The sequence below is a fragment of the Meles meles genome, chromosome 8 (genome assembly GCF_922984935.1).
Source record: "Meles meles chromosome 8, mMelMel3.1 paternal haplotype, whole genome shotgun sequence".
Taxonomy (NCBI): Eukaryota; Metazoa; Chordata; class Mammalia; order Carnivora; family Mustelidae; genus Meles; species Meles meles.
The window spans coordinates 104774248-104793579 of record NC_060073.1 but is presented as its reverse complement, the minus strand read 5'-3'; the positions used below and the strand labels follow the sequence as shown (position 1 = coordinate 104793579).

At 57.3% G+C, this 19332-nt stretch overlaps 2 protein-coding genes across 3 annotated transcripts in view; one reads left to right on the top strand and one right to left on the bottom strand.

Moving 5' to 3' along the window:
- The window catches only part of CBL (Cbl proto-oncogene), a 79335-nt gene extending 68809 nt beyond the window's left edge, over positions 1-10526 (top strand). Inside the window, exons 13-16 of the mRNA XM_046014905.1 lie at positions 59-199; positions 566-666; positions 1352-1534; positions 2495-10526. Coding sequence (XP_045870861.1) covers positions 59-199; positions 566-666; positions 1352-1534; positions 2495-2772 — 703 coding nt within the window. The 3' untranslated portion in view covers positions 2773-10526. The remainder of the gene's footprint in view (positions 1-58; positions 200-565; positions 667-1351; positions 1535-2494) is intronic.
- Positions 10527-11060: 534 nt separating this feature from the next.
- MCAM (melanoma cell adhesion molecule) lies at positions 11061-18949 on the bottom strand. Of its 2 annotated transcripts, none has more exons than XM_046017249.1 (16): positions 18931-18949; positions 18516-18606; positions 16616-16740; positions 16308-16515; positions 16168-16238; positions 15984-16071; positions 14927-15106; positions 14699-14820; positions 14454-14616; positions 14238-14356; positions 14025-14166; positions 13728-13849; positions 13480-13621; positions 13320-13391; positions 12953-13100; positions 11061-12061 (listed from the first exon to the last, which is right to left on the bottom strand). In XM_046017249.1, exons 2-16 carry the CDS (start codon positions 18580-18582, stop codon positions 12040-12042), a joined length of 1791 nt encoding a protein of 596 aa, XP_045873205.1. In that variant the 5' UTR covers positions 18583-18606; positions 18931-18949; the 3' UTR covers positions 11061-12039. The 2 variants fall into 2 exon arrangements, with proteins under 2 accessions (XP_045873205.1, XP_045873204.1); XM_046017248.1 differs by lacking the exon at positions 18931-18949 and adding an exon at positions 12536-12653.
- Between the last annotated feature and the right edge of the window lie 383 nt (positions 18950-19332).

Below are 19332 nucleotides of genomic sequence, written 5' to 3'. Positions count from 1 at the left end.
GCCCGTTTAGCAGCTTGTTAGTTTTCAGTTTCTTTCTCTTTTATTCTTCTTCTTCCAGGCCTCTTCCTGTGCCAAAGCTGCCCCCCGGGGAGCAGTGTGAAAGTGAGGAGGACACAGAGTATATGACCCCCTCCTCCAGGCCTCTGGGGCTTCCAAAGCCAGATGGGAAACGGCCTTTGGAGACCGCCCAGAGTTCACGGTATGTTCATGACAGCCCCATCTGGGAGCGGGGGTGACACCACTCACCTGCTTGGCTGCCGCCTGTGCGATGTCACTGGCCGGAGTTAAAGCGGATGGTTGTATGCGGCCCCTAGAGTTTGGTCTCTTCCAGCTTTAGGCGATCCCACTTACACTTCCTCACGGTCACAGTCATTTCAAAAACACTCATCTATTATGCATCGGAAGAGTCAGTCTTGGGACGTTTGTTAGTGATCCTGGCAAAAGGAGTATGTGTTGTCCTGGTAGACTCCGGGTCTAGAGTAGTGAAGACCAGATAAGTGTTAATAAGTTTGCAGGTAACAGAGTTCTATTGTGAAGATCATCTGCCCCGTTTCTTCTGCTTCAGAGCGTGTGACTGTGACCAGCCGATCGATAGCTGTACATACGAAGCAATGTATAATATCCAGTCCCAAGCAACGCCATCAGCCACGGAGAGCAGCTCCTTCGGTGAGTAGCTGTCCTGCCACTTGGAAAATCATTGCTGTGTCATAGGAATGAACCTGTAATATTTGGCCATTTGGGACAGCTTGATCTTAGCAAAAACTTCTTTTAAATAATTTCCTTTGCAAAATATCTTTGATCCATGGGTCAAAGATAAAGAGATCCTCTCTTTCATTTCCTGTTCCCACAGTGAGTTGCCTTTTCATCCTTCCAGGGCCTAGAGACATTCGGGGTGATGGGGCCTGGGCCCGCAGTGCTGACAGCTCCCTTTTATTTCCTTTGCTTTTTAGCATTGATGAAATTCTTTTGTGTGGGGGTGGTGAACACTCTATTCCCATATCCACTAGCTTCCCAAGTGGAAAGTCCAAGAAGGCAGCACACACAGGCTCTTCAGCTAGTGCTCCAAGGTGACATGTCGAAGCGATGTTGAACGGGTGCCCTAAAATGGCGCTGAGTCTTTGGCGTCAGCGGCCATCACCATTGGCAGGGGTAGCCGTTGCCCCGTTCAGGAAAGCAGAGCTTTGGGATTGGCACAGACTGCATTTTCTCTGTTCTTTCATCTCCAGCCGCAGGGCTTCACATGGTGGTTGGCCTGGGGTAGACAGTCGGTAACTTTGATGGGTTTCTCTCCACGAGCTGTATTAGCACACGGGTGTGCAAGAAGGCGGTAACAGCACACACTTTTCTCTAGGGGAAGGGAATCTGGCCGCGGGCCATGGGGGCGCCGGCCCCGAGGGATCGGAAAATGAGGAAGACGGCTATGACGTCCCTAAGCCGCCGGTGCCGGCTGTGCTGGCCCGCCGGACCCTCTCCGACATCTCTAACGCCAGCTCCTCTTTCGGCTGGTTGTCTCTGGAAGGCGAGCCCACCACACGTGAGTCTCCAGGCCGGCTTGGGTTGTGCTATGGCAGAGGTGACCACTGGGCCACAGCGCCTTTGTCACCAGATTTTAGTCTCTTTAGTCTAAGTGGGAGGAAGAGCTGGTCCTAGGTCCCAGTTAAGAAGTTAAACTGGAGACTGACTTTTCAGGATTCTGCCGGGCTTAAGAGGTTGTTCCTTAAACCCTGGCCCCTCTTGGCTGGTGGGAGGTGGGGCTTCTGGTTCTTCCGAGCTTGTATTAGGACACTGGTAATGAAGCCTGATGGTACAGAGCGTGCATTCCTGACTTCTGGACCGTGTTGCGTTGCCAGGAGGGCGTGCGGGCTCTGGAAAGCAGACTGAGTGGGCTTGGAGCCAGCCTGCACTTGGGCCTTAACCGTCAAGGGCTGCCCTTGCACCTGTGCCTGCCTGGAAGGGCAGCACCCAGGGTTGCTGTCCCGCTGGAAACTGAAGCCCGCGCTCAGGACAGCTGGCGAAAGAGAGACAGCATCCAGCTGCCCAGGGAGGCGGTGACCCCACCCACCCAGCCTTGCTTCCTGCTGCTCGGCGGCAGCTCAGGCTTCCTTCTGTTTTCCTTTGTCAGAGGAGATGTTTAGCGTCCTCTCTGGCCCCATCTGAAACGTTATTTTCAATCGTCCCAGCACTACCGTGCATGAACACTTGTTGCAAAATGTGTAAAGCACGACGATGTAGATAGAGGTGTCTGAACTCAGGGCAGCAGTGTCCCCACCAGCAGAGCAGGCGGATGTTATATTTAGAAGGTGGCTCCTGCCAGGAGGGAGGAGGAGGAGGAGGAGGTTAGCTGCTACAACCCTGGAACCTGTAGAGCCTGGCCCTTTGAGAGCCCAAGTACCCTGTTGCAGTAGATTAGCTCGATCCTAGGACACTGTTCTTACTGCCGTTAAAGGGCGGCTCCCCCCAGATTTGCACCTCTTTTCTGTTTGATTTCCTCTAGACTTCACCGAGGGTTCCCAAGTTCCTGAAAGGCCTCCCAAGCCGTTCCCTCGGCGAATCAACTCAGAACGGAAAGCAGGCAGCTGTCAGCCGGGTGCCTCCGCCGCCGCCGCCTCCTCGCCGCAGCTTTCCAGTGAGATCGAGAGCCTCATGAGCCAGGGCTACTCCTACCAGGACATTCAGAAGGCCCTGGTCATTGCCCACAACAACATCGAAATGGCCAAGAACATCCTCCGGGAATTTGTTTCTATCTCGTCTCCCGCCCACGTCGCCACCTAGCAGAGCCCTCCCCGCTGTGGCGTCAGGACCAGTGAGCTGGGCGCTGTCCCCCGGGCGGCCCCTCAGAGGGCAGCGGTTCCTCGGGAGACTTCACAGTGAAGTCTGGCCCTCTCTGTGGGATTCCACATCTGTGGTTCCAAGATTTCAAAACAGTGGAATGAACGTGGAGCAGCTAGTGTGTTTTACTTTACTTGTCTTGAGAATGGATTTGAAGGTGTCCTTTAGTCCCCAGTTAGAGTGTGGATTTTTATTAAATGGTAGCCTACCGGGGGAACAGTCCAGAAAGTGGTGGGAGAAGTATTGTGCTATAAATCCTCATGGGGGACTTCAGACTTCCCTGGGTTAAGGAGTGCTTGTGTGTGTGTCTGTCTGTCTGTCTGTGGTGGCGTGTGTCCTGTGATTATAAGATGAGCCTGCTGTGTGTGTTATTCCCGGGCAGGGAATTAGCACAAGAGACGTAGGAAGGAATGGTCCGGAGACCTCCATCTACTGTGGTGTGAGACCCTGTCCTCGTGTGTAGTACAGCACCCTCGAGCTCCCCTGTGGCTTGAATTACCGTGCACACAGCTCGAGTCTTGTATTTTTAGAACACCCTCCCTCTGTCCTTTCCCCTGTCTCTGCCTCCTCCTCCTTGGTGTCTGTCGTTGGCCGCAGGCTTGCTCCAACCAGCTTCACTGAAGCCCTGTGGCTTACAGGATGTTCCTGATTATGTGCGATGGTGTTGGTTGGTTGGGTGGATAGACGGGGCAAGGAAAATTACTGCTGCTGCATCATCACGTCCTGTGTGATCCTAGCGGCTAACACTGGTCACTCCAAAGCACTGTTTCCATAGGAACATTGACTCTGTGACAATGAGATGTTTTAATTATCCTAATGACGTAATGACTGATCTGAGATAGAGGCCTTCAGATACATTCCATGCCCTCCCCAGAAGACAGTCTGTGGGAGTCCGTTGCCTTCATGCCAGGTGTGTGTTCTCATGTAGGTCACGGGCGTTTGTCCTTACTGGGAAGGGAAGAACATTGGTTTGCAGTCTGGCTTTCTGGCCTGAATGCCACCAAACTTTCAGGAGCTTCCTTTTCATGCTCTTTCCTTTGTTATGCAGAAGATGCACAAAATAGGATTCATCGGTTTGGTTTTTTTCCCAGTGAGTCAGTTCCAACTTTTGTGGGCATCTCCCTCGGAACGTGAGCCAGGTTATACTTTCAGAAGAGGCTTTTGTCTTTGCCCTTGAAGGGGAGGGGATGGCACCCATGGTAGTGCAGCAGTTTGCTGGTAATGAGCACCAGTCCTCCCCTGGCACCACCGATGATGTGGTTTTCTCTTGTGCCTGTGGCTTTGGGAATGGAGCATCCCCTCCCCTCTCCTCTCCACACTGGTCCTCTGTGCTCTTCACAGACCGCATTCTCCATAGTAATGACAGGTCCTGAAGTGCGATGAACACCTTCGCGGGGGTCAGAGATAGGGCGAAAAGCCCAGCAGCTGGTGTGCCTGCGGGTTTGTGAGTCCAGCGTGGGGCAGCCGTGAGTCGGTTCCGGTAAGGTACTGCGAAATGAGCCCCAGTCAGCCAGTGCTCTGGACGGTCTTTGCTGACTTCCCTAGCAGGCTGTACCCTCCCGCGCAGCAGAAGCAAATCTACTCTTTGATACATCTGCCCTCCTCAAAGTCTAAATCATGCTTTGGTCTTTAGATCCAGACAGAAATGAATCTCTCAAGGTCCATTTTCTTTCCCGTCTTTTCGTCTATGGAACTGAAACGTGTCCTGATTCTTCTCTTCGCTTTCGGCTATTCCTAGACCTTTTGGCTTTATGCTCTTGCCTCAGAGCCATTTACATTCCCAGGGTAGATGGTACTGGACCTCTTGTCGATAGGCCCCGGCTCCCCAGTGTCTGCTCAGCATGGCCGGGAGTAGCAGGCCCTGCCCGGGCGCACCTGGGAGCGGGACAGTGGCAGTCACTGGGAAGCAGTGACCTAGCATCTCCTTCTAGGAGCCAGTAAGGAGCCTGTTTCATTTGTGGTTAACACTCAGTTTGCATTTTGTTTAGATGCTGAAGAGTGAGGCAAAGAACTAGGGAAGGTGGCAGCATTTTCCCTGCCTGTCCACACTGCAAGATTTCCTTGTCTGCAGACCTCGTCCCCAGTCCGAAGGTGTGTCAGGAGAACCGAGCCCTGGTTCTGCATATCTCTTTCCTGTTTGGTGTATCTTACATCTTCTCTGGAGAGTCTCTCCTTACTCATATAGGCCAAGGGCAGGTTCGTCCCTTTTTTCCTAATTGAGTACTCCCATGCCTCCTGGGGTGGGCCCTGAGACTGGGCTGTCAAGACCCGAGGGTCAGACATACACATTGGTGACCAGCTTGCTGGATGGCTCTCCACTGCGGGCCTGGGCTTCCCACGCGTTAGACCGTTCTGGGAGGTTTGCTCTCTTTGGGTGCCTGAGACCGCCATCGTCCCCTCAGGAAAGGTTCCACGTGGGCGTTTGTCTTAAGGGGACTTCCAAAACTTTAATTTCTTCCACTTTGCCTTGGACTAAGGCACAAATAACCCTTCTTCATCTTCTGGTTGTATGGCAGTTTCTAATTCTGGGCTCTGCTTGGAATTTAAAATTGCCCTTTCAAAGTGGGCTCTGAGTTCTGCCAGTTTGGGCAGACCCCTCCCCTCTCTCCCTCCGAATTCAGGGTGGTTCCTTCTCTGGTCCCTTCCCAGGAGGATGAGGTAAAAGCCACTTAGGGGTTTTGTCAGATGCATTAGGCTCTTCTCTTCAGTGCGGTCTCCTGCTTTCCCTCTGTCTTTCTGGCTTGGTCTACGCAGCCTGCCTCATTGTCGTCTGGGGGCTGCTCAGCAGTGGGTCTTCCGCTGCCCCTGCCAGGCTCCTATCGCTCAGGTAAAGTGGGAAAACCTGTGGGCTCTGTGATATACCTCCCTTGAAGAAATGAAGAGATCGGGCAGTTTCTCGTCTCAGCGTTTACCTGTTAATGTTGATGTAAATAGCGCTCTGTACCTGTGGATGGCCATTCTTCTCCCCTGGCCTTCTGGCCCCCCACAGCCCACCCCCCACACACTCTGCCCTTCTCTTCTCTTACCCACACAGCCCCAGGGCCCAGGATGGGGGAGAGTGCTTGTATCAGTTAGCTGTTCTGTGGATTAAAATTTTTGGAAGGGGCTCGCTATTCTTCATACTTAAAAGTATTTATTTTCTTTGTAGAAAAGTAAAATATAACCCATGGTCCACACAGCAAACATACAAATGATTTTTGTAAATTTGCTAGCAGAGTAGGGACCAAGCTCTGTGTTCCCTTTAAGACACCATTAACAAGATCGGCACCTGTTTCGGGTGGTCGGCGCAGGTGTTGATGCAGAATATTTTCCTACCTCACGTCATGACAGTCAGGGTTACAGACCTTCTTCCTAAACTGCAACTTTCCCTTCCTGCCATTGGCCTTTCTGACTCCAGTGGCCCCTGGCCTGGGAAGAGCGGCTTCGGACCACTGGCCTGGCTGTGTGCCCGTTAGCCCGTTCGTTCGGCAGATGTGAGTGAGTCCCAGGGCCAGCAGTGCCAGCTTCGAGCTCTTCCCTCCCACCACGTGCAGGTTTACCGATGCGCGTATGTTGTACTTGCCGGCTCGCCTTTGCCTTTGTCCCTGAGATAGCTCTTCCTGGAAGATTGTGCAGTGTGTATTCACAGCGCTTTTCATGGAGCTGTGGGTTTCCTTGTAGAACTGTCCTGTGTAAAAGCAATTCGGGGCTCTCCCGTGAATCCCGGTTGTCTTCCCAGAGCCTTGATGACGTCTGGGAGATTCGGCGGTGGTCTCCTGGGTACCCACCGGCTTGGATGCGCTTCAGTGGAATCCGTGTGGTGGGTTGAGGTTTATATTGGCTCAGAGTTGCACAGTAGGGCAGTTAAATGTTTAAGCAAGTCATCTGCCCACAGTCCCCTCTCCAGTCTAGTGCCTTCCTTGATCTTTTTACTGAACTGCTTGGAGTCCCTAATCCCCCTTGTGAAGTTTTCTTGTCACCCTCGTGGGACCTGTCACCATCTCCCATTCTCTATGGGACTTGTCCCCCAGTCCTTCAACGACCTTTGCAGCTAATTCTGTGTCCTAGAAGGGCTGGGGGTGTGGGAGATGATGGTTGGAGTGTTGGAGACCCAACATTAGGGTCCTGGTCTTGAACAGATGTATGTGCTCTCCCAGGAGCCAGGCAGTAAACTAGAAGGAACTCAGTCATTTCGCAGAAATGCAAGCCTTTCCGTCCCAGGGTAGGAAGCTCAGGACCCTAGAACTTTGCATCAGTGTGCACACGTCAGCAGGAAGGGGTCCTCGCACCACTGTGTTGCGGTCTTTCTTTACAAATGCATCAAGCCATTTGTGCACGGCAGAGGGTGCAAAGGGAAAGGAGGTCACAGTCTTGTATCGTTGACTCTCCTGTTTAGGAATCCTTCAGATTCAAGAAATCGGTATCCAGGCTAAAGAAAGGAGAGAATCCTCCGGATGCAGGGTGTTTCACAGACCCCAGCATGGGAAGCGCATCGGGTTCTTGCATGGAGCTGGGACTGTCAGAATTTGCACCTAGTCCTTTCTCCTGCTTGCGACGCCCTGGACTAGACACCCCATTGCCCAGGTGCACACCACCTCCCGGCTCTTGGGATTACCGTGCACAGCTTCTCAGTACCTCTTAAACTCCTATTCTCAAGAAAAAATACAGTCAGCCCAGCATGTTGCTCGGCTTTCTACCCTCATTGGTCAGCCTGGGTGCAGGGGGTGGGGGGGGGTGGCAGTGGCCTGCCCCCTTGGGTGGGAGTTGGGGTGGGGGGTGTGCTCTCCGAGAAGAGGCTTCAGACAGGATAAATACCTTAGAAGTATTTTAGTAGCAAAACTGCTGTCCTGCTGTGCCCCCCCCCCCCCCGCTTTTTTGAGAGCGGAAAGGCAGGACACAGGACTGTATCTGGACATTGAGGAAATTCTTAGGTTTTGCTTAATTTGGGTTTCTGTCATCTTTGTTGCTTTATTTCCTGTTTTAATTCCCTTTACCAGTCTTGGCATCCAAGATTTCTTACCTCCCTCTTCAGGACCAGTTTCTCCTGCTCCGGAGCTAGTCTGTTCTTGGGTGACATTTCTTCACCTTCATTCAATCTCAGGTTTTTAGCCTTCTTTCGTACTTAGAGAGCAGATCACAAATCCCACTGTCGTCACCCATGGACTTCTGGGCTCTCCTCAGGTTTTAGCGCTGAAAATATATTCACTCTGTGGGCCTGTGGCCCGTGCCCCTCCCTGCCCGCCTCCTCACCCTTGCATTTGGTCTTTGCCGTGTGAGGAGAGGTCTGCGCTAATAGCCGTAGGCAGGCCTTCCGAGGTACCTCAGAAGCTACTTCCCTGTAGCCAGCAAGAGTGTCTGGTAGCTGGGACAGTTGCCAGGACAGAAATCAGATGTAGATGTCAGCTCGGAGTTTTGGCTGAGAGCTCTTTAGACCGGAAACCCTTGTCTTCCCTGTCCACCGGCTTCCTCTGTGGTCCCGTATCAAAGCCTTTAATTTTTTGGATTTTGACACAACTGCTTCTGCTTGCCTAAGTGTTTTGATCTTACTTACCTCATCCTGGGGCCTGTCCCATGTTAGTAAGGCATTTCATAATTACTTGTAACTTTTTTAAACTGTTGGAGTCGTTTGGAATACACAGAAGTAACCTAGTAATCCAAAGATACACATTGAGGCACGTGACGAAGGGTGGGGTCGTTAGCCTTTGCTTTTGATACTCTGGACTCGGCTCCAGAATTAAGGACCAGAGGGACAGCAACGCCATGTGCCTCTGTTCAAGGAAATCTGGGTTGGTCCCAAAGGGGAGTAGCAGTGTTTTTTGATTCTAGTAAGTGGCACCCCAGTGAAGAAGCGGGGAGGTAGGGACGGGCAGAGCGAACGCTGCGTGAAGGCTCGTTCACGTTCAGAGGCGAAGGTCAGCCCTTCCAAAGGGCCAGCTGTTCATCGGAGTAGCAGCTGTCTGCAGCTCTCCCTGCCCCTTCCCCTGGGTGGCGCTTGAGAAAAATGTGGCGGACCACTCCCTCTTTTTGTACAGGGCCAAGGCTGAAAGCCAAACTCCGCTCTCCTACTGATTTGGCAGCCAAACAGATCAGCAGAGTTGGGATCACCCGGCTCCATGTTCCTGACTTCTTCCTGCAGCGAACGTGAGAGGCACCTCTCTTTTGCCTCACAAGTTCTCCTTCCACCCCTGCACCAGACTGGGAGACCAGGTTGGGGGGCGGGGGGTGCTCAGGACAAGCCCCGTGTGACTCCTCAGGCCTGGCACCGCCTGCCTGCTCAGCCCCGCCAGGGGAAGGGGCGGGGGTTTTGGCGGGGGTGGGGAGAGGATGGTGTGCAGGCCAGGCTGTGTGCCCCCACTTGGTGCCCTGAAGTCCGTGTGTCGCTCCCTCCTCCCTACCTACCTCTGACCCTGTTGTGGGTGAGGGTGGCCATGCTCATGGCTGTCTGGAAACTGAAGGGGCAGAGACCTATTAAGGAATCTGTAGACCACATGTTTTCTCTTCCTTGGCTTCTTTCTTCTGCTGTCTGGGTAAGCCTGTAGGCACAGTGCCCGGGAGAGCGGCTGCCTCCCGACCTGCCTGTCTCGGTGTCGTGGCCTTGACCTCCTGCTGAAACACGTGGTAGAGGCATGGCAGCTAAGAGGTACCGCCTACATGTGCTTTCTGGCTGTGGTGACTTGGGATTTTTAACCTTATATATCTTTTTCCTTTATTCAAAACAGAACAATTTTTAGCACACTGAAAAAAAAAAAAAGCCAAACATTTTGTGCCTTTCTAAGGCAGCACTGTATCCCAGGCTGCATTTTAGGACTTAATATGGAAATACCAGAGTCGTAGCTCCTCTACCTTGAGTGTCAGTCCTTACAGTCTAGGGGGGAGGAGGAGACACCGTGTGGGGCTGGGGAGAGGGCACACCGGTGTGCTGGGGCAGCGGTCCCTTCCGCCTGCCCTGATGGCTCTGTTGCAAGAAGCAAGCATTACCCTGGGATCATTTGGCTCCAATCAGAATCGTAGTTAGAGGTTGAATGCTGTGTCTCCAGCAGGAGGAGAGAGGCTGCCCTGGGACTCCCAGGAGTGCTGTGGACGCTGCAGGTGTGCTAGCCTCCGTGTCCTGGGAAGGACCCAGCTTCGGGGAAGAGCGTAAGATGGACTCTGCTGGCAACAGGAGGTGGTTTCTTTGTGTCTTTCTGCTGGATCCCAAACTGGCCTGGACCTCCTGCTTCTCCCTTCAGACTTGGCTTTTCTTTTATTTGAAGACTTAGGTCTTAAAGCATTAAGCAGCCAATGCCCTGGGGGCGGGGGGGGGGGGCAGTTTTCCCCTGGGAAAGGCAGCAAGGCCCACGTGCCAGAGTCGGGCCTCAGGATTGTGGCCACTGTAGGTTTCAGCAAAGGAGAAGGAAAAAATGTTTTCTTCGTGGTATTTTACTTCTCCCTTTCCCTTTTCAATTCTTCCCTGCCTTTAACTAATAAGGAATTGGGGAGAGAATTCTTTTTCAAGTCCTCCCTCCTTAGGATTTTGACATTCTTGGCCTGGGTGGGGCTGAGGAGAACTCGATGCTTTCTCCATAAAGAGTCCCAATTTGTATATCAGTGTTAAAAATAAGACAAAAACTTAGATGAGATTTTTGTGGACTATTTTAAAAAATGTGTCATTAATATAAAAAAATTTATATTAGCAGTATTTAATCATTCTCACCTGTAAAGAGTAAGAAAAACAGAAGGTAAATATTCTTACAAAGAGCAGAGCTTTAAGATTCATTTTTGATTTTAAGTCCCTTTTGTTTGCCAGTGTATTAATGTTTAGAGGTCTGTTATACTAATGTTATTTATTAATTTTTTTTCATTTCCATACACAGTTAACTAAAGAGCTTTTCAAGCACCCATGTCTGTAAAAAAAAAAAATATTTTTAAATAAAGTTTCTTTTGTTGTAGCAGACTGGAGTTCTTGCCCTTCCACAGGGGTGGGAGAGCGACAGACAGACGGGGCCAGCCCCATCCTCACGGTGAGTCTACTGCTACCCCACCGCAGGTCTGCGCAACGTGTCAGCAGAGCGAAGGGCCAACTTGTCCCGGCTGCTGCCGAGAAGGGCCGTGGTCCTTTGAGAGCTTGAGCCATTTGCTCAGAAGCAGAGGTAACCCCTCGTCCCCACTCCCAGATGCAAAGGGTTTCGTGTTCCTTTTGGTGTGATGCCAGATCCCGGGGCCCCAGGCTGTGGAGGCAATGTGATGAATCAAAAGCGCTGTGAGGTTTCTGGGACAATTAAGCTTTATTTTTCATATATATATATATATATACACACATATATATATATAAAGGAAATTTGCAAATTTACAGACAATGTAACAAAACCACATATACATACACTCACACATGCACACAGATACCCATACACACCCCAAAGCTCCAGCCAAGCCCGCCTCTTGTCCCTAAGTACCATTCTCTCATGAGGGCCCTCTTTGCCAGGACCTAAGCCCCTTAGCTCAGTTTGTACAAGTTTGGTGCTAGTGTAATTATAGTTTTAATCCTCCTAAAGGACAGTTTGGACCTCATCTGTCCCCTAACCTTTCAGTCTGACATGACCCGCTGACTGGCAGTAGGAGCCAAACTTGGGGTGGGGGCTGTTGGGCTCAATGGCCTAACTCTGGAGAACTGCCCAGCTTCCTCCCTGCAGGGACGAGATCCACCCAGCACCTCTTAGGGAATGACACCATTCCCAGCTTCTGCCCCGAGAAAGGTGGGTCCCAGTAGGACCTGAAGCATGCAGGCAGCTGCTTGTCATAAAGGCTGGGGAGCGCTCTAGAACCGGCGTGAGAGGGGCTTGTGCTCCGTGAGTCCTCACTTCGGTGACAAAACTGACCAACGAAGCCAGCCTTTGGGGCAGGAACCAGTTCGAGACAAACTGCCTCATCCGGCTGCGGCAGAAGACAGGTATATGCCTCCACGATCTACATACGGAGAGAGCGCGGTCTGCGAGACACTCTCTCCCGCCCCCAGGATGCCGAGGCCCCTCCCTGGGATGAGCATCACCCAATGGAGTGAGCCGGTGGCAGGTTGGTCCCCAACAAGGGCCCTCTGCGATGGGGCCTGCAGGCCAGCTGGGGCAGGGGACCTTCTCTGCAGCCCGCTGTAGAGGCCTGGGTGGTCATCCTGAGCGCTGGGAGGGAGAGGGTGAGCAGGGAGTACAAAATGTTCCAGGCGGGAGGGGCGCTCAGTGGGGTGAACGGGCTAGTGCCTCAGATCGATGTATTTCTCTCCCTAGAAACCGGTGAAGAGAAAAGGTAAGGGGGGTGCGGTGGGGACAGGGACGGGAGCCCGAGGTGGGTGAGCGCTGGAGGGACGAGGGACTGAAGCCAAAGCTGATGGACTAGGTGTGGAGGGAAGCAGTGGGAGGGAGTGGTGGGGTGGGGTGGGAAAGCCTAGGCCCCTGAACCAGACTGGCCACACTGCACCTGGTGACCTGAGCCACGGCACCGTTCAGGAAAGGTGGTGACAGAAAGTGTTTGCTCTCAAGCCCGAGAGCTACCCCTTTTCCAGGGTCCCTGGGCCATTCGCCTCACCCTGCCATCTGGGACTAGTGTTAGGAAGCCAAGATGGGCCTGCTCCCAGTCTCCAACAGAGGAGGAGTAAGGGGGGAGACAGTTAGTGTTCGGGGACACGAGAGCCATCAGCCCCAGCTGCTCCCGATCCCTGAAGCTGGGTCAGGCGCTGGCCATGGGCGCTGCCTCCTACCTGGTCTCCAGGCGCCCTCTGGTCACGGCTGCTGCCCTGTAGGAGGCCCATCTCTTCTGGGAGCTTATCTGACTTAACTTCAACTACAAATTCGCTCTTACGAGACGGGGGCAGCGTGCTGGGAGGAGGGAGGGAGGCAAGAAGTTGGCATCTCGGGCAAGGAAAGGGAGGCTCATTGAGAAAGATGTTGGACTGGGCGATGTGCTCTGGGGCTGGCTCAGGGAAGGGGAACAGGCGATGAGTGGAGAGGAAGTGTGGGTGATGGCAGCTGGCCAGTGGGCAGGAAAGCGGGGAGCACTCACACCCAGTGTCCCCCTCCTGCTCCAAAGGGGCGAGGGGGCAGGCAGGGAATGTCCCTGCCCAGGCGACAAGCTGGGGAGCACGCAATTGGGTGGGGGCGCAGGGTACCCGGCTTACATCTCCTGCTTGCCTGACCGCCCGCAAGGCAGCTTGCCCTTCTTGTAGAAGAAATAGAGGACAGCACCCAGCACAGCCAGGACCAGGACGCACACGGTCACGGCCACGATGGCCACGCCCTTGCTTTCAGGCTCTGGCAGCTTCTTCTCTGTCCCACAAAGATGCTCCGGGTCACTCCCAGCCCCAGGCAGCTCTGAGGCCACCATGCCCCACCCCACCCCACCCCTCCACCCCACCCCGCCGCAGCCCAGGACTGATGGAAGAAGGGTCCCTGCTCACCTTTCTGAACAGGGTTCCCCCGGGGGAAGGGTCAGGGCGGGAGGTGGCTGCCCGGCCGCAGCCCTACTCTCGCGCCAGGACCACTTACCTGTGGAGGTGCCGTTGGCTCGGACAGAGGGGCTGACAGTGGACGCGCTGAGGCCGGTGCTTCTGCTGGAGTCTGGTGAGTGGTGAAAGGGGTTGAGAGGGGGTTAGGAAAAGCACACGCTCGTGCCCACACCCGCCATGCCGCTGGATGAGGCCCTTACCCAGCTCCAGGAAAATGGTGGTGGTGTTTCTGCCCAGGGAGTTGGAGGCCACGCACTCAGCACCTGTCCGCAACAGCTCTGGGGTCACAAGGACGCTCAGGACACTCAGGACGCTCTGTGGCTCTTGGTCTTGTTCCTGTGCCTACAGGATGGGGACGCCACTCAGGGAGGGGAGCGCGGGGAGGGAGAGCGGGGAGGGTGCCCGTGGCCCGCAGCAGAGCCTCGGCAGGGGCGGCGGGCCTGCTCACCGTGCCCTCGACGCTCCAGGAGATGGTGGGCCGGGGATGTCCCGAGGCTTCGCAAGACAGATTCAACACTGCATTCTCCTGCACCCACATCCTCCTCTCCTTCTGTGTCATCCATGGGGACCCTTAGGGAGAGAGCGGTACCGGTGTGGCAGCGAACTCTGCCAGCCTGCCTCTCCGTCCCCACCGGAGCATGCCAGGGCAGCAGGAGGAGGGTTTCTGTCCTCCAAGGAGCTTGAAACCACCCAGCCCCGGGGAGCTCTACAGGGTGGCCTGATCTCTGCCCCGAGGGCTTCTCACCAAAAACGGACACGTGGACCAGCTGCGTGCGGTTCAGGCCGGGGACGCTGGGCACGGACGCCATGCAGCGGTAGCCTCCCCCTGCCTCGCGTTTCAGGTTGTGTAACTGGAGCACAGGCCCCTCCGTCAGCACCTGGCCTGTCTGGGGGCACAGATGGGTCAGGGCCTTGCTCCCAGCCCCACGTGGCCCGCAGCCCCAGAGCCGCCGGGTACCTGTTCTCTCAGCCACTGGAACTGCACGGCTTGGTTGCTCTCCGCCTCGCAGCTGAGGGCGAGGCTGCCGCCCTCCTGGCTCTCCGGGGCTGCAGGGCTCACCCGCACAGCAGACACGTCTGGGGACAGAGCCAATGCTCTCAGCCTGGGTGGAGGTGGGCCAAATTCCCTCTTGCCCCCGCCCAGTCCCCCCACCCCGGGCCCCCGGCCCCTCACAGTTCACCAGCAGCTCCTGCTGGTCGCTCAGCAGCGACGCCATGGTTTCCAAGTCCAGACCCTGACACTGATAGAGGCCGCTGTGCTCCTTCTGGGCAGACCCCAAGACCAGGACCCCGCTGTCCTCGGGCGTCATCTCCTCCACCTCCTTGGTGCTGAGGTTCTGGGGGAGAGCAGAGGGGTGAGCCGAGCACACCTCCAGCCACTCCTGCGGCCCCTGACCCCTAGCGCGGCGCCCTTCGCACCTGCTTGCTGATGGTGAAGTGGGGCGGGGGGTTGCCGTCCGCCAGACACCTGATTTCCACGCGGTCCCCTTCCTTGAGCGCTCCCACAGGCTCCACCTCCAGCCACACCTTCTCCGCCGGGTCTGAAGAGGAACAGGGGGCGGCCCTCAGCCCCAGAGCCGTCCCCGAGCACTGGGGAGCTGGCTGGGGCTGCCACGAGTCTCGGCCCAGGGCCGCGCTGGGACTCACAGAAAACCTGGACGCTGACTTCCCGAGACTCCTTCATGTGGTTGCCGCTGGGCAGCCGGTAGCTGAGCTCACAGTAAAACAGGGCGTCCTTGTCGGCTGTCACCAGCTGGGCCTTCAGAACACTCACCAAGGTGTACAGACCGCTCGACTCCACGATCTGAGACGACTGAATATAAACCCCTGGCAGGGCGGAGAAGGGGGAGAAGAGCTCAGCCTCGGCCCTGCCTCCAGCCCGGGGTCCCCTGGGATTCTCGGGGGGGCACCTGGAGAGGGACCCCTGCCCGCCACCAAGACCCTTCAGGTCAGCGGTTCTGTGTATCTCGCCATCTAGCTATGCCACCGACACCCGCGCACACACAGGGACGGGGTGCCACACTCCAGATGTCCACCAGCCGGGGACCCCCCTCCACCATCCCCATGGTAAGGCGATCCTGGGCGGGGGGCACAGAACCATCAGGTCCAGCCACACAGGCTGTGCCTGAAAGACTTCCAGGACTGACCGTCCAAAGAAAAACAATACTGTGCAGCGACGTATGCCACACTGAGCCACTGAGGTCAGGGCCGCTCAACCTCAGCGCGACCTCAGGTGGGCTTGGGGGGGCTGCCCAGAGTACTCTGGGGTATTTAGCAGCAGCTCCCCTCGGCCTCCGCCCACTAGGTGCCTGTAGCCCCTCTCTGTTCACGACAACCAAAAATATCCCCAGACGTGGCTGAGTGTCCCCGAGGGGGAGCCGCAGTGTCCCTGGTCGAGAACCACTGCTTCAGCTGATAAAACAATAAAGCCTTCGTGTGCCCAAGATGTATTTCTGTGTGGGAGTAAGTACCCCGAAACTGGCTGGAAAGAACCAACACTGACAGCAGAGATGACTTCTGGGAGGGGACCAGGGGACTGGGGGCAGGAAGGGAATTTTCCTTCTAGATCTAATGTGCAGTTTAAAATCTCATGAAAAGATTTTCAGGCATCACTTGTGAACTGAAGCAAACAAAGCCCAAGGACGGGGGTGGGCCCTGTGCGGTGCCATCGGCATGGCTTCCGAGGGCTCAGAGGGCGACTCACGGTCCTTCTCCTCCTTCAGGGAGTGGCCATTCTTATACCAGATGACTTGAGGAAGGGGGTACCCATTTCTCCCCACACAGGTGGCCACCTGAGGAGGACAGGGTGTGAGTCTCCCTGCGGTGGAGCCTCCCCCCAAACTCCCCCCCCCCCCCCAAGCTCCTGCTTCCCACCTGGCCAATCTCACCTCCTCAGGCTCCTTACTGCTGACCGAGATGCCCAAGGGATTCACCTGGATGGTCGGCTCCTCCGGGGCTTCTACAAGAGAAGGGAATGAGGGGCCGGAACCTCCACCGCGGGCCCACGAAGCCCGGCCGAGGCACTCACTGTAGACGCGGAGTTGGATGCGGTGCTCCTGGGACTGAGGGCGCTTGACCTGGCACAGGAAGATGCGCTCATCGTGGGGGGTGACATGGCTCAGGACCAGCGCGGTCCCTCTGTCCTGCAGGCTGAGCCGCTGCTGGTACTCGCCAGGTTCACTCTGGCCCTGGCCCTTGCGCACACGGAAGATGAGCGTCGGCTTCTCCTTGTGCACCTGAGGGCCGGTGTGCAAGGGGACGTGAGGGTCCTGGGGCTGCAGGAGGGGTACGGCCTCCCGCCACCCCAACACGCTCTCCAGGGCCCCGCACACTCACAGAAAACCAGTCCACGTGGCTGAAGTTGTTCTGGGAATTGGGGGGGCCGCACCTCAGAAGCGCCGTGCCGCCCACTTCCGCCTCCACCAGCTCCGGGGCAGGGGGCTCCGCCTCTCCCGGCACACCTGGGGGGTAGAGGAGGGGCCGTCCCAGCCCTGGGTCAACTCCAGCTGCTTTCCATGCCCTCCCCTCACCCCTCTGCCTTGCAGCTGTTCCCCCTGCCACTTGGAAGGGTTTGGAGGGGGCTCTGGCCTCTGAACCTTCAATCCCTCTCTCTACCTGCTGGCCCAGGCAGCCCGTTCCGGGGAGCCGAAGGTCACTGCCTCTGGTCATGGCAGCTGAGACCCTGAGCACCAAGCATCTTCCTGATGAGGCTGACAGAGGGGCAACCCAGGCTCTGGGCCAAGAGGAAGGCCCCTTTCCTTCCAGGCCCCCACCCCTTCCAGTGAGCTCAGAGTATGGGAATGCAAGGCATGTGCCAGCCTGCGCCACACAGGCCCCTTTGTGTCCCCATGCCGAGGGCGAGACATCGCTACTCTGCCCCCCAAAGAGCCCTCCCCAAATTTCCTGCAAGAGCCAGTGGGCCAACCCTAGCCAGAAGCTCCCATCACATGCTCCCTAAGCAGGACCTCTATGGACATCCCACAAACTCAGAGGACCCCATCCTGGGAGTATTGTGAGCATGAAGGGGTCAGAATCTCCCCCAGGGGTCAGGCCAAGGGCCAGGCAATGGGCAAGAGTGACGTCAGTGGTGCCGCGTGCTGCCTGCCCTGTGAGGAGGTGATGTCACTCACTACCATCTGGCCAGCCTCTGGGGTGCCGGGGCTGTTGCCCTGGGCTGGCTCCTGGACAGGGAGGGCAGATGGAGTGGTCTGCAACCAGGAGCAGGGCCTTGGATCCCTGACTCTGTTTCCCCAGAGCTAAAGGAGCAGGGCGTGGTGGGGCTAGATCTTCTGCCGCGGGGGAGCCCAGTTTAGCCCTTTCCCCAGAAACACAGCTTGGGAGCCAGCAGCCAGGGGGGACCCCAGGGACACTGTAGGCACTGGGCATGAGGCCAGTGAGCTGGGTACTGCCTAGCCCTCCCCTTCCCCAGCCGGACAGCGGCTGGGACCCAGGAAAAGAAGCCAAGAGAAACACGCGACACGGCTGCAGGCCATACAAGGGCAGTGTGCACCGGGGAGCGCCGGGCTCCCAGGCAGTTCCAGAAAGAAACTCCGAGGTGCAGGGGCGCTCTTCCCACCTGAATGTGCTCCCATTCCGGGAGACCTAACGGATCTGCGGCGCTTCCACTCAGGGCACCCTCAATCTCTCGTTTCTGCCTCCTGTGACCCGTCACCCGGGCAGGCACGAGGCGACCCACGCCGGCCCCCAGCTCCTGCCAACGCCCTGCTCCGGCGGGAGCCGCCGTCCCGTCCCTCCCCTCCCTCGCTCACCTCCAACCTGGCTCGAAGCCCAGGCGGGAGAGGAGGCGTCTGCGCACCCCCTCCGGCTAAGCAAGCTGCCTTTTTCTAGCAACAGGCAGGCGCAGAATTCGGGATTTGGAGATGCGCTCCGGCTGCGGCAGCTTCAGCCACGGGGCCCCCAGAGCCGGCACCTGAGGCAGAGCTCTCCCCAGCCCACCGAGAGGCTCGGCCCCACCCCTTCCCGCTCCGGGCGGCAGCCTCCTCCCCGCCTCCCCGGGCGTCCTCCCGGGATACTCCAGAATCCAGGCTGCAAACTGCCTGCAAAGAAGAGTTGCACGCGCGCAAGGCACCCGGGCGCCGGCGAGGAGGAGCGCACGCCGGAGCGCAGAGCCCCGCACCGCGCTGCCAGCTCCGCCGCCCGGCACGCCCCGCCGAAGACCCACCCCCCGCCTGGCGGGGCCGTTCGGGGCGCGGGCCCCCCCTCTGAAGCCACTCACCCGCGGCGCGGCGACTGCAGCAGCAGGCGGCGAGCAGAAGGGCGCAGACCAGCCCGGACGGTCCCATGCTTCCCGGCCGGAGGGCGAGCGCCTAGTGAGCGAGCGGCCAGCGGCCGGGGGCTGACGTCAGGGGGGCGGGGGAGGGGGCCCGGCCCGCCCCGCCCCGCGCAGCCCCCCGCCCCCGCCGCGGCTCCGTGGGGGCGGGCCCTGAGCTGAGCCCGGCCGCTCGGTCCCTGCTGGGCCGGGCCGGCTGCCCAGCTCCCGCGCGCCCCCACCCCCCGCCCACCCCGGGCTTGGGTCGGCCGAGGGGGCAGTGACAGGTGTCTCGAGGCCGGGCCGGCTGGCCGAGGCGGCGGCGAGGAGAGGCTGGCTAGGATGCCCAGAGTCACGCCGGGTCAGAACCAGCCGTGCTCACCCCCCCGCAGCCCCTGGCAGCCTGTGTGGCCCTGGCGGGCCGCGGGGCGGAGAAACAGCAGACCGGGGCCTCCGGTGCAGGCTCCTCTTCCCGCCGCCACCCCGCCGGACCCCTGCCACAGAGAAACTGGCCGGCCTCGGTCGCTTCCCAGAACGATTGCACCACTGCGGCTGCCGCGGGCCTGGCACTGAACCCAAGCCTCGCACACCCCCAGCCTCGCAGTGCCGGCAGCTTTGAGGGAAGAACCCCGGGCCGGGTGCCACAGACCCAGAGGTACCTGTCGTGGGGAGTGCAGGTGGTGCCTTATGGGCTGCTCCCGCAAACCCCAGCTCCCTCAAGTCCCGAGTAGCCGGAGAGGGAAGGGGCTGAATTCACAGGTCCAGGGTTTTCACACTTTTCCAC

What these genes read in the sequence shown, in the direction of transcription:
- MCAM (XM_046017248.1), bottom strand. Translation starts at nt 18,582, where the DNA reads ATGGGACCGTCCGGGCTGGTCTGCGCCCTTCTGCTCGCCGCCTGCTGC. An exon ending in CTGCAGTCGCCGCGCCGCGG is followed by an intron (nt 16,741 to 18,515) that starts GTGAGTGGCTTC and finishes TCTACCCCCCAG; the next exon opens with GTGTGCCGGGAGAGGCGGAG. An exon ending in TCCAGTGGCTGAGAGAACAG is followed by an intron (nt 14,167 to 14,237) that starts GTACCCGGCGGC and finishes CTGTGCCCCCAG; the next exon opens with ACAGGCCAGGTGCTGACGGA.